The sequence below is a fragment of the Monopterus albus genome, unplaced genomic scaffold (assembly GCF_001952655.1).
Source record: "Monopterus albus unplaced genomic scaffold, M_albus_1.0 scaffold154.1, whole genome shotgun sequence".
Taxonomy (NCBI): Eukaryota; Metazoa; Chordata; class Actinopteri; order Synbranchiformes; family Synbranchidae; genus Monopterus; species Monopterus albus.
In genome coordinates, this window is record NW_018128034.1 from 960,409 (window position 1) to 975,078 (window position 14,670).

The 14,670-nt window shown below is 40.5% G+C and overlaps 1 protein-coding gene across 1 annotated transcript; it reads left to right on the top strand.

Annotated features, from left to right (window-relative positions):
• The first annotated feature begins 99 nt into the window (after positions 1-99).
• On the top strand, positions 100-11,777 carry LOC109968574 (palmitoyltransferase ZDHHC18-like). The gene is made up of 9 exons (XM_020614927.1): positions 100-1,025; positions 1,636-1,796; positions 3,298-3,447; positions 3,655-3,792; positions 4,316-4,367; positions 4,492-4,594; positions 5,014-5,120; positions 6,025-6,127; positions 11,413-11,777. Exons 1-9 carry the CDS (start codon positions 775-777, stop codon positions 11,767-11,769), a joined length of 1,422 nt encoding a protein of 473 aa, XP_020470583.1. The 5' UTR covers positions 100-774; the 3' UTR covers positions 11,770-11,777.
• Positions 11,778-14,670: the final 2,893 nt, after the last annotated feature.

The window sequence follows — 14,670 nt, forward strand, 5'->3', positions numbered from 1 at the left end:
CACGTTTATTTTTGTGTAATTTCCGGCCATATTGTTGATAATTCCGTAAATGTCGCCACTTGATTAAACCAGCCACAGTGATGTATTAATTTACCGGATGCTGTTCAATTTGGCAACAATATAGAGATTTGACCGTTTCTATAAATGGCACTCAGAACGAAAACATATAATAATGACAAAGCTAAAATTATTCCAATAAAAAGTGTGGCCATGCAATCATAAACATACCGGAAATACATCGTTCCTATGTGTTTGACGACAGAGAGACGAGGCGTTTTATGACAAAGCAGCTAATCAGTGGTAGTCACTGATGTGTCAGGACTCTTGGCAGGAGAGCAGTATGCATCAACAATGACAAAGTTTTAGTGCTCATGTATGGAGCATATATGAATACTGCTGCTGTAACGGTTACCTAACAGTGCTAGACCGGCTAACGAGCTAGCAGTGGTAATGTTACTGGGGCTTACTGGTGTTAATAGTCCGCAGCTGGCTGAATGACACAGCCAGCGGGCTGTCCCTTGAATATGCGCAGTCTTTCTAGAGACAGACTACAGAGGCATGGAAAGGAACGGGGATGCAATTTGGAGCACGGGTCCTTAAGGTTATTAGCAGTTGCATACCCATGGTAAAGGTTTAACGCTAGTTTGTTTTCTCGTCGGAATCTGCTGCGTTCAGCTGCCTCAAAATACAGGAGTGTCGGTGATGCTGTTTGTTCCAGGCCAAATGCACCGGTGTTCCGAATTGGGACAGAGCAACCAAACTATGTTATAAATCATGAAAAACTGCGACTATCAACAAATCGAACCACAGGCTCTTCCTACACCGACCCCTATCCCTCCACCTCATCATGGAGATAGCAGCGACAAGAGAGACGAGCCGAGAAGACCGAGGAGAAAGTGGGAAGTTTTCCCCGGGAAGAATCGCTTTTACTGCGATGGACGGATCATGATGGCCCGGCAGAGCGGGGTCCTGCCCCTCACCCTGGCCCTGATTCTCGTCACCACTGGATTATTCTTTATATTCGAGTGAGTTCTCGGGAAACGGCTTTTTAATCGTGCAGGGGGTGAACTATTTGCAGAGATTCTGAAAATATGATAGGCTGAAGATAGTATAATTGATCTAAATTGCGAAAATTCAGTGTATCTCACCTTCCACAACAGTAAATCAGAAGTGCTAAACCAGTTGTGTAACTTGATTGATTTATATTGAACTGCCATCTGTCTGATGTATTAGATCTATCCCGAACCTTTAAAATGACGTATTCAGGTTAAGCAAGAATAATGTTTTGACTAGTTCTTAATTCATCTTAAAAAAATAACATTTCATAGTCTAGATTTCTAGTTAAAGTTTTCAGGAAGGTATAAGGCAGACTGCTTCAATCTAAAAATGGCATTTTTGTAAAGTTACTTAAATGTAGATATGTACTATTCACTATAGTGAAAGTGTGTTCTGTCTCTTGTGAGTCAGATGGTGATTAAAAGCACTGAATCTTAATTAAAACTAGATTCCTTGGTGGGTGAACAAAGTCGGCTCACTGAAATGAGACAGGGCTTTGTTTCAATCCTTTCCCAGCCTTTGCTATGGTCAGTGTGTCTTGGCAATTCATCCTTTGTCTGTCATCTCCCCATATTGCAGCTGTCCCTTCCTCGTCAAACACCTGACCAGCTGCATTCCTGTTATCGGAGGAGTTCTCTTTGGATTTGTGATCATCACCTTGCTCCAGACTAGTTTCACCGACCCCGGCATCCTGCCCCGAGCGACACCAGACGAGGCTGCAGACATTGAGAAACAGATTGGTAAGAGCCGACTCTGCCATAATCAGGTCAGAACTGTATGGATGTCTTAAATATCTTTGTTGTGGCACTGAATTTAGATTAATGGCACCAGAGGTTTCCTAAAAGCAATTTCATCCCCAAACTCAAACGACTTAAGCCCAGCTCATGTCTTTGTCACTTACCCTCTGCTCAGTAGCATTCAGTTATGTCAGACTTCCAGGACATACTGCTTTCTGCATTGTTATAAGAGCGTCACATGGTTTATTTTGCATCAGAGCATGATTTGTAGTTGAAATTGAAGGGAATGTTCTGCTAGTGTCAGCTATTTTACTTTGAAACTGAATTATAAGGCAAATTCTAGTGGTGCAGTCATCACTCGTACTGCTCCTAGTTCATTTTAATGATGATAAAACCTCTGACACATCAAAGTTTCTAAGTAGAGATTTTGAAAAGAGTCATGTATTGTGACTCAGTGTAATGAATCTTACACTGGCAGCCATCCAGGCCATTCTTCCCAAGAGAAGGTGTCTTGTTGACTTCTAAAGCTTCTTTATTTGGTCTGGACTCTGTCACGACTGAGAGTTTTGTCATCTTTCCAGGTTCTGTACAGATTTCTTGAGAGTTTGTTTTTTCACCAGAGACCTGTTGAAAGTAGTCCATGTTCACTGTAGGTTTTAAGTCTTGCCAGCATCGCCTTTCCTTTGCTTGCAGCATATTTCGGTATCGTAACCTTGGTCTAAATTTGGCTTCATGTGCACCTTGTAAATGCCTACTCATGGCCAAAGTTTAGGTGGTGATTTAAGATGTTCATGTTACCCAACCACACTGCTGTTGTTCCAGCTATTTTTGAAACAAAAACATGACATAACTACTACATATTTACCTACCACCCTATCTTTAAGGAATGTTTTGGATATTTTTTGTGGCACAGTATTCTCTGCACAGGTGTTGTGCAGAGTGACTCTATTCTGCAGAGTAAACCAGAGCTGTGTGGTCACATTGAGTGAGCGACACTCAAAGCCTACTTTTATGATGCCTATACTGTTCATTTGTTTTCACACTCATAGAAATGTTAAGAAATTGTATGTTTTATTACTGAGGCAAAAGATGGTGGCAGTGCTGTACTGGACTGCATTACACTGTATTTATGGGGGTGGGGGTTCACAGATACAGGTAATTTAGAGTTGCCAGTTAACCTAACTTGCATGTCTTTAGACTGTGGGAGGAAGCTGGAGGAAACCCACACATGCATGCAAGTTGGACAGAGAATTGGTGTAAGGAGGATTGCGAACGTTAGATGTACAAACTAGTTTGGTTAGCCTGCTAACAGCCTTCCACAAGTCGAAAATTATATAATTATAAATAAACAAGGCTCAGTGCTTCCTGTATATGTTAAATGGTGAGGGTGTAGGTGCTAATATTGATCGACCAGATCCTTATCTCTTATGGCCAGTTTAACTGATCAGTGAACCTGATTAATTTCATCTCTTTGGGTCTGTTTTTTCCATCCCTTCCTCTGGAGACAACACTGGTAACGCCTGCTATCGGCCTCCGCCACGTACTAAGGAAGTCGTCATCAACCAGCAGGTGGTCAAGCTCAAGTACTGCTTCACCTGCAAGATGTTCCGGCCTCCACGCACTTCCCACTGTAGCCTGTGTGACAACTGTGTGGGTGAGCTGTGGACACACACCAGCACTGTGACATTTATCAGCAATAAATAATAAATGAGGGCTTCACATGGCTACAGAGAACATTGTTCCTTTACTCTAGTACAGGCTGGATTGACTTAAATGATGTATCAGTGTAACGTTTGAACTATTACTTTAAATTAAAATGTCATATCACTGTGAATTTTCTCTTGCTGTGCTTCCCTTCTAGAGCGATTTGACCATCACTGCCCCTGGGTGGGGAACTGCGTAGGGAAACGCAACTACCGCTTCTTCTACACTTTCATTGTGTCGCTTTCCTTCCTGACAGCGTTCATCTTCGGCTGTGTGACCACACATCTAGCACTGAGTACGTGTCTATGCTCAGGTCCATATGTGTTTCAGGATTTTACTGCTAACTGCTGCTACCCCTGGCTCAAACAGGGCCTGTCAGGAACTGTTAGCGTGCAGCCAGAGCAAAAGCTGCCTGTAAAATACCTCACGATTTCATGGTTCAAAGCTTAGGTTGTTCAGTGTTTGTTTGGTCTCGCACGAACTGCCAGATCGAGGTTTACAACGTCACAGCAATTACGCTATCTGATATAAAAACCCCATAAATTTTTTTTTTTACACCGTGTTAAAGGCATGTAAATTTTTTTTTTTTTTTTTTTACTTGGTCCCATGTGGACACTTGATATCCACGAGTCCTAACTAAAGGGTTTTCTTAAAGACAAATAATATGAGCCGGACTGTGGCCTTACTGCTCACTCATAAAAAAGAAAATCTAATTGTTAGTTTGTGAGTACCAACACCTTATGCACCTTTATACCGTTTAATAGATTTAGAAAGACACTTGAGTCTTTTGTCATTGTAACTTTTTCCTTCTCTTTCAGGGGCACAAGATGGAAAAGGCCTGGTGTTTGCTCTGCAAGAGAGTCCAGGCAGATATCCTGCACTCGCAAATGTTTTTATGACTTCTTGAGTAAACAAATACAGTCAGTGGGTCTTTTTTTTAATTTTTATTCTTCCTTCCTCAAATACGCTGACTCTCCTTAACTGAGCCTTTCACTGCAGTGGAGCTGGTGATATGTTTCTTCTCAGTCTGGTCCATATTGGGCCTCTCAGGTTTCCATACATACCTGGTCTCTTCCAACCGGACCACTAATGAAGACGTGAGTACTGTGAGTCTGGAAAGTGTTTACACCCTTGGTGTCATGTGGTACAGGTCAAACAGTTCTCTGGATGTTTGTAAAATGTAAGAACATATGCATTTATATTTAGATTTGAAGTTTTTAGAAATGTATGTCAACTTGAACTATTAGATAATATATAATAACATCCACACACTGTCAGCGACTTAGTGTATTTTTTGTGGCTGTTTCAGTTGCTAATTAATTTACCATGAGTGTTGATGCTGTGCAGGAGCTTATTGCTTTTAGTCATCACTAATAATAGACTACTCATTCTTTAATAATGCAAAATCACAAAAACCAAACCTCTGCAGTAATCACATTTAAAAAAAATGTATGAAGTGAATGAAGACTTTTTAACATGAAAATGTCTATAATCAATATGCCGTTTTCTCTCCCAGATTAAAGGCTCCTGGTCAGGAAAGACTGGAGATGTCACCAACCCATACAGTCATGGAAACATCCTTATCAACTGTTGTTCTGTGCTCTGTGGACCTATGCCACCGAGGTTAGTCTTAGATCTCACATACAATATGAATTGCTGCTGGATCCATTCGGTACTCAAGATGAACTCCTGCTAACAGTTGTCATTTGCATGTCTCATCCTGATAGAGATTGGTTTTACTGGCATTACAGTTAGGGATATAAATATAATATGTGGTGTTGTAAGACCACCTAAACCGAGACCAAGTGAAGAACAAGACCAGAGCATTGCAGTTAAACTGAATTTGATAGTACTGGCTCATGTGATTCACTGACACTAATGACACTATATATACACTCCTATAGGAGTGAAGTAACTGGATATTTTTTTTCCTATAGAATTCCCAACATATTTTGTAAAAGCAGCACAAAATTTGTGGGCAGAACTGATAGTGTGTGTGAGCAAGGAGGCCTACAAACCTGACTCAGTTCCACCAGTTCTATCAGTATGAGCAGGCTAAAATTTCAACAACCTGTTGTAGAAGCTTGTGGAAGGCATCCTGACACGTTTGACCCAAGTTAACCAATTTAAAGGCAATATTACCAAATGCTAACCAAGTGTATGTAAACATTTGACCCACTGGGAATGTGATAAAAGAAATAAAAGCTGAAATCAATCTTTTTCTCTACTTTTATTCTGACATTTCACATTCTTAAAATGAAGTAGTGATCCAAACTGACCTAAGACAGGGAATGTTTATATGACTAAACGTCAGGAGTTGTGAAAAACTGACTTTAAATGTATTTGGCTAAGGTGGATGGAAGCTTCTGACTTCAACTGTACATTTTGTTGTTCAAATTCTTTGAAACTATTTTTTGATCATGCTCACAGTCCTTGCCTTCTGTTTGATGTGCACTCATTAGTAAGGGTACACGAGAGTCCAGACTAAAATAGTACTTGGACCTTCCTTGTTTCTGTCATGTTTCAGCTTGATCAACAGACGAGGTTTTCTGCCTGCTGATGAATCTGCTCAGACGGCCGGCATGGACATTGAGCTGCAAACTCTGGCCACAAAAAGCGAGATAAACGTGGTAGGAGGATATTCCCCGCTGGTTTTCCGCTTGCAGGAACCCCCCCCACCCTGTCTCTGCACCCCCCAACTCCCACTGAAACTTTTCCTTGGCCTGACAGGAGCCTTGTTGCCTGCTGTAGCCCAACCAGCATCTGTGTGCTGCCTGTTGTTGGCTGTGGTGTACAGGTTAATCTATTCATGTACTGTGTTTCCATTACAGTCAGAGGTTTACACATTGGTATTTATTATTCTATCAGTCCCTGGTAGGCTAGTGGTTAAGGCGCAGTGCTCTCGCCGCGGCGCCCCGGGTTCGAATCAGGCTTGCGTCAGGAAGGGCATCCGGCGTAAAACACGTGCCAAATGTCAATGTGACGATTCACTGTGGTGACCCCTAAACGGGAAAAGCCGAAAGTGACTTTCATTTATTATTCTATCAGTGTAAATGAAACTTTTAATGTTATTTAAAAATTGGACAATGTATAGTAGTGTGCATTGACAGTTTTTAGTTTTGTCGGTGACATCCCTAGTTGCAGGTGAACAGAACAGTTCAACATTTTGAGAAATTCTGCTTCCTGTTCAGAGAGTGAGATGAAAAGCTCAATTTAAATCTCATGGCTGTGGTCCAAACACTGGCCACTGTGGCAAGTATGTGGTAATGGTGAATTCCAGTGGGTCTTTAGAAGTAGAGACAAGTTAAAGTCAGTAATCTAACTTGCTAATGTTATTTGCAATATCTGTTTAGGGTTGCTAACATTGACTAATGTGTAGCCGCCATACCTGACCACGTGAGGCTATACTGTATATAATTAATGCAAGGGTTAAATAAAGTAGACTTAAATAATACAATACGTTATGTAAATACAACAGATTTGAAGTGGTGGTGACCTTTTTTCCCCAGACACAGGCCAGGTTAGCTCTCTCCTGTTTTCTTTGTGCTAAAAGCTAACCAACTGCTGGCTGTAGCTTTATATTTAACGTGCAGACATGAGTGGTATTGAGCTTCTCATCTCACTTGGGAGCTATTCTTTGGAATAAGGATGTAATAAGGTGTGGTTTGCTGTTGACCTTGTCAGCTTGATGATTTGAGATGTCATCTTGCTGCGGACAGGCTGAACAGCCATGTGTCCCCGTGGAAATGAACAAATCAGGGTAACTGCTGTTTATATTTTTGCTTTATCCTGTGAAGACTCGTGCTGTTTCCAGCTGTTTGTCACAGTGCTGCTCTCTTGTTGTTCTCTCTGGTGTGGGTTATAAAAGGATGACTGGAGAGCTGTGCAGTAACCTTTGGTTGCAAGATGCAACTGTGGTTCACATACAACTGTACTCTGAGACACAGTGCTCTCATTTTTAGTAGTAGAGTAGCTGCTGTTTGGCATCTATCATGGCAAACAGCTCGGCTGTTTACACAAAAAGAACAAGACAGCTATAAAAACGTTTATTTGTGTATATGGAATGAACAAAGCTAGCTGAAGCTATAGCTTTTCTAGTCTTAAATATATTTATCTTATTGAGTTGGGTTGTGTGAAAATGGTCATTTTGAATTCAGTTGGAGCACTGAAGCTGTGAGAGGGGCTGCAATACCTTGTTTTCATTCTGTGCTGGTTTACATTTTACTGTCATGTTAACAGTCTCACCTATGTTTAAAAGGTTCAAGTGCCAGTCTGCGATGACTCAAGCCACTTCACACCATATCCCACCAGTTTCCCTTCATGGCCTTATTTCATGTCTTTGTTTTGTTTTAAGTTGACCATCTTGCTTTTATACATATTTGTTTTGTCATATATTAAATTAAAAAATGTAAAAAAAAAAAAAAAAGTCCATGTAATTCATTGGATCATTTTTGTGCATGGATGGATTAATATAGGGGCCTGCCAGGTCTGTTCCCGGCCTTAAGCATCACGGGTCTGCTGGATCAGAGCCTCTGTATGAAGTGACTGTTAACAATTTGTTGGAATGGATTAGACAAAAAGATGCAAAATGGGCACAAGGACATGCACAGCGTCCTCATAGACAAAACAAATAAATCCTAAAAATAACCATGAAGAAATGCAAAGTGAGTAAAAAGAGCAAAATAGTCAAAGAAATGAAAAAGTCAGAAAACATGCATAAAGAGATGCAAGTAAATAAAAATCAAAATGATGAAAATGAGATGCAAAATAACCTCAGATGCAAAACTAGGGGTACAACAACTAACAAGCTTTGACTCTGTGGGTCTTTTCTTTAGGATTGTGGGGGACCTTTTACATGCCAGTGCCCAGGGACCCAGTCTCTAATAATCCATCCATGTCTGTGTACTCGTGTATTCATTTATCAGTTTTTCTTTGTTCATCCTCCCAGTTAACATGTAGGTGAATCGCAAAAAAATAGAATAGCATGGATTTTTTTCTTTTGTAATTTAATTCAAACAGTGAAACTTGCATATTCTAGATTCATTACAAGAAAAGTGAAATATTTCAAGTCATTTTGTTGTAATTTTGATGATTACTGCTTACAGCTTATGAAAATCAAAAATCCAGTATCAAAATAGAGTATTTCCTAAGATCAATCAAAAATGGATTGACAGTATAGAAATGGCCAACTTCTGAAAAGTATGTTCATTTATGCACTGAATTCTTGATCAGGGCTCCTTTAGCATGAATTACTGCCTCAGTGGGCCATGGCATGGAGGCAATCAGTCTGTGGCCCTGGTCCTGAAGGCCAGGTGGCTTGGATAGCAACCTTCAGCTCATCTATTATTGGGTCTGGTGTTTTTCACCTTCCTCTTGACAATTCCTCATAGATTTTTTTATGGAGTTCAGGTCAAGCAAGTTGGCTGGACAGTCGAGCACAGTACTATCATGGTCAGCAAACCAGTAAGTAGTAATTTTGGCATTGAGGGCAGGTACTAAGTCCTGCTGGAAAAGGAAATCGGCATCTCCATAAAGCTTGTCAGCAAACAGAAGCATGAAGTCATTTTAAAGCTCCTGGTATTCAGCTGTGTTGACTGTGGACTCTTTGTGAAACTCTCCCAAGTTGTTGAATTGGCTTTGCAATCTTCTTAAGGCCACAATCATCCTTGTTGCTTGTGCACATTCTTCTACCATACTTTTCCCTTCCAGTCAAGTTTTCATGAATATGCTTTGACATAGCACTCTGCGAGCAGCCAGCCCTTTGGGCAATGACCTTCTGTGGCCTACCCTCTTTGTGGAGGGTGTCAGTGATCATCTTCTGGACAAGTGTCAAATCAGCAGTCTTGAGTAGAGTAGGTACTTTATTGATCCCACAGTCTTCCCCATGGTTGCAGTTGTGTGTCCTGAGCTACTGAGACATACACTATTTATACTGCATGATTAGTAATTTACTCAAACTGAAATATTGTAATATTATGAGATGATGGATTTTTGATTTTCATGAGGTGTAAGCCATAATCATCAAAATTTAAACAAAAAATAAATTGAAATATTTCACTATGTGTAATGAATCTAGAATGAGTTTCACTTTTTGAATTAAATTACAGTAAAAAGGTTTTCCAGGATTTTCTAATTGTGTGAGATGGACCAGTACTGGAAGAAGAACAAAAGGTCCAAAAAATGGTGCGTCTATCCACCCAGTCCTAACTCGCTGTTCTGTATGTGGTCTGTCTCTGTGCCTGTCCTGCCACCGACACTAGGAGGAGAAATGTCTGGACTTTGCTGGGTCCTGCACTGGCTGATTAAGCCACATTTAGAGCAAGAAATGCAAGGCTTGAGTTTGGTAAGCCTGGTAAGAGAAAGGGAAAGTGATCGCTGAGCTACTGTACCAATTGCTGTGTCTACATGTTGGCTGGCTGCTACTGCATGGCTTTATAGTAAATACAGTACATTGTAGAGTACATAATTTAACAAAAACAGGGTTATAGTATATAAAATTAATTCACTATGTACAGATGTTATGGCTCAAACAATTCTACTACAGTGTGAGAATGTGGTCTTCAAAATTGGCCATTTTCATGTCACAGATTTCCCAGGATTTGTTTCTTAATCCAGAAAGATTTTTTTCCAGATACGTTTGAAACAGGATTTGGACGCTCAAGGGATATGAAAAGTATAAGCTCTGCTAATTGGTAACCGTTTCATCACTATTAGGACTATTGGCTGTGATTTAGAAGGTAGCGCGGGTAATCTCCTAACCAGAGGGTTTGCGGTTTGATTCCCCAACTTCTCCAACCACATATTGAAGTGACCTCGATCAAGACAATGAACCTAAAGTTGCATATTACCCTTATGCGAATGTGTGTGCAAATGGGTGAATGGGAAATTGTGTAAAGTGCTTTGAGTGTGCTGCAACATGTAGAAAGGTGCTATATTTGACCATGTACCAATAAAATAACACTACATGAACCAGAGACGAAAAAAAAAAAAAAGCTAGCATCCTTGTGCACTGTGATGAGTGATTTGTACAGTCAGTTAGAAACAAGGGGACATATTTTCCAACACTTTGTTCTGTTGAAAGAATAATGATGCAAGTTCAAGAAGCAATCTTAATGAATTTGGTGATCCCATGACTTTTGCTATTGCACTACCAGCACGTCAGAGTTTTAATTTGTTCAGTTTATGATGAACACCTGCAAATCCACTGATATCCCACAAGCCTCTTCTGTACTTTTAGCAAATGTTAGCATGCTAATGTGCTAAAACATGAACTTGATAAACATCCATCCATCCATTATCCTAACAAAGGTTGGGGGGGCAATGTCTCAGCTGACATTGCTAAACATTGTTTTTCTCCATGCTATCGCCAAGTGCTTGTTCAAGGGGGATTTGTTAGATTTGTCCTCTATAATGATAATAATGATAGTCAGGTCTTTTGCTTAAAGCATTACCTTAGCCTACAGAGCTGCTAGCATATATCTTAAACCCTTGTTAATAGAAAGGTTTCTTTACAAACTAGGGCATAGATTTAGAGAGATCTGTGCAGAACAGACAGGTTGTTTCTGACAAGATACTCAACATACAAGTGTAGGAGCCAGTGTTATCGGTGCTGGACACAAGGACTTTTAAAAATTAGTTTTTCAAGTACTCAAGTTTAAGCAATTTTTTGGCATACTCAGTTTACCTAGTGAATGCTCTCCCATGTTCAGTGAACTAATAACCTATATGATTCTCTAGGTCTGTGTATTTGCAAATCCATGGCATGATGCATGTGGGATCTTCTACTTCCAGCTTGCCTTTGCACAGCTGTTTCTGCATTAGCTGAAGTGATCTAACGCCAAACTATTTGTCCTGTTAAGTCTTGTCTCATCAGTTCGTCTTTTTTCCTTCCCCCATCTTTCTTGCACCTCCCCAGTGCACACAGGGAACTAAAGATCTGCTGGAGTCGGCCACTCTCTCTCTGCTTCTGTCCACATCTTGTCCTCAGGGGAAACCTCAGACAGCTCAAACCTGCCTAGACAACAGCTCCACGGTGAATTCTGACCCCTCACCGGAGCTCTCCACGAGTTGCGGGGCCCGTCATACCACCAACTCCACAGGCGATACTTCTTCTCCACATCACACTAAGACTCGCTCAAAGAAAAGCAAACAAGCTACTGTGCATATTCACAACCCTGCCTTTGATGTCCATGCTTCTCCTACCTCTTCAGACACTGGCCCCAGCTCCAAAGCCAGGGACCACAAAGGTGCCAGGTTTACCACATTGCACTGACTGACTTAAATGATGACTTTCTCAAGGGAAAACACACATTGTTTGAAGCTTGCATGCTGTAACACAGAAGTGGTATGAATTCATATTTTTCTTTTATTATTTGTTCTCTGAAAATGCTGGGCCTAGGCCTTGACGAAAGGGATGTCAATCACAGACACGTTATTGCGTGATCAGTCTGCAGTAGAAATAGCAGATGAAGATTGTTCTGGCTGTTAAGCCAGCCTCTGGTGCAGAATGAAAAGCACATGAAATGATGACATTTGTAAAATGGAGGACATTAGTATACATATGACTTTCTTGTGATTCTCATGTAAAACATGGATTTTTATCAGCATGTCAGATCCACTATTGTGAGACAGTGGCTTTGGTGTATGAAACCCTGGGAGTTTGTGTGGAAGGGTTAAGGCTCTGTATGTATCAATAATGAGAGAAGTTGCTCCTAAAGGGAAAGTCCATCTCAGATTTAGAAATCACATGTGTAAAATCTTTAATGTTGTGCTACTCAGATGATAATGTGAATCTGAGCCAGTTTCTCCTCAAGCTGAGTAGCAGAGACAGTTTGTACTGATGATGTCATGTTTATCTGTATAAGTGGCAAATGATGTTAAGTCATGGGATTTTGGGAGCAACCCCAAAGTGTTTTCAAGGATATGTGGACATTTTCTTTATTATCGTCATACCTGGGGGGGAAAAAACATGCACACCATCAGTACTTCTTATTATATATTCTCCACCTTTATAAAACTACTGGAGAGATGAACACTATTTTTCCAAACATGCTGCCTCATTTGCCCTTATGATTTTAGTGGAGACAAGTCCAGTTGAATTAACAACTGTGTCTCAGACGTTCAGGCACCATTTGTTTACTACATGACAGTAATTACACATTTGTTTGGTAATATAAACCACTAATGCATGATATCAATGGATGTGTATGCATAAAAGCACTGGTCCATTCATTTTCTGTAACCCACTTCCCCTGCACCTTACCAGTGTAGAAACTGGGCTGAGTTTGTGTCCAGCAATTTCAGTGACTTTCCAAAAACTGACAATCTGCAAAGCATGCCCACCTGACACAATGGTTATGCCCTTTCCCCTTTTGAACGGTTAATTGTGTCTCAGCACACAATTCAAGCAGGGATTTCATCCATGTTTTCTTTTAGACATGTTCAGATTCCACTTTGTACAAGCTAGTTTGTTTCACACATATCCTAACCTTAAGGCAGGTTTTGCACTTTTTACTTAATCGTGTTTAATATATTTATTATTTCAATTTTTATCACGATCCATGATTCAGTACCAGTTCAATTGTTAGTTCAATTATTTATAGATCAATTTACTATTAACTAGTTGACATATAGCAAGAGTGGGACCAGGTAGTATCTCAGCAATGGAGTACTTGATATGCATTTAAAACATCATAAATAAATCACAGACGGTTGACCGGTTTGGCAGTGGGTCAGTAATGGTGTGGGGAGGCATTTCTTTAGGGGGCCGCACAGCCCTCCATGTGCTCGCCAGAGGTAGCCTGACTGCCATTAGGTACCGAGATGAGATCCTCAGACCCCTTGTGAGACCATATGCTGTTGCGGTTGGCCCTGGGTTCCTCCTAATGCAAGACAATGCTAGACCTCATGTGGCTGGAGTGTGTCAGCAGTTCCTGCAAGACAGAGGCATTGATGCTATGGACTGGCCCCCCCGTTCCCCAGACCTGAATCCAATTGAGCACATCTGGGACATCATGTCTCGCTCCATCCACCAACGCCACGTTGCACCACAGACTGTCCAGGAGTTGGGGGATGCTTTAGTCCAGGTGTGGGAGGAGATCCCTCAGGAGACCATCCGCCACCTCATCAGGAGCATGCCCAGGCGTTGTAGGGAGGTCATACGGGCACGTGGAGGCCACACACACTACTGAACCTCATTTTGACTTGTTTTGAGGTTATTACATCAAAGTTGGATCAGCCTGTAGTGTTGTTTTCCACTTTAATTTTGGGTGTCACTCCAGATCCAGACCTCCATGGGTTGCTAAATTTGATTTCCATTGATAATTTCTGTGTGATTTTGTTGTCAGCACATTCAACTATGTAATGAACAAGGTATTTAATAAGAACATTTCATTCATTTAGATCTAGGATGTCTTATTTTTGTGTTCCCTTTATTTTTTTGAGCAGTGTATGTGTTAGCTTGTGCAAATTATACATTTTCTAAAGTAATTCATTTTGTATTTGAAGTAATGTTTCTGTCCATCCGGTGAATTACAACTACATGTAGTTATTTGATCCGTTGTTAATGCGTCTTAGCTTAACTAAGCTTATCAAGTCTTAATCTGTTTGCCTTTGCATTCATGTAACTGCTGCTGAAAGATTTCCTCTCACCTGAATTGTTTTTCAGTTCCTCCTCTTACTGTGAAGTCGAAATGCCATAGATTCATAAACCCCTGTGCTGTAAGAGCATTTATGTTACTGACACTGTAGACGCAGGTTCAGATTTACCTTGTTCACATAACACTTTTCACTGACAATATTAAAATGTTTATGAGTCATAGAACAATAACTGATAGATATAATGAGCATTCTTAAATCTACACAAAAACGTTCTCAACATAGAAGTTCATTCAATTTGTTTTATTTATGGTGTTTTCTGTCATTATTGTCATGTTAATTGTCATTCTGATGGTGACAACTGCTGGATTAATTTTTTTGCTGGGGAGAAACCATAATTAAATCCACTACACCCACAAAGAGTTAAACTTTTTAAAAAATCCTATAATGTTCACACAAATGCAATGAACCCCCCTACACTAAATGTAGGTACACACACACACACACACACACACACACACACACACACAGAGTTTGTCTGTAGTTATGCAGAGTAGAGCAGCATCATTTCATAAGC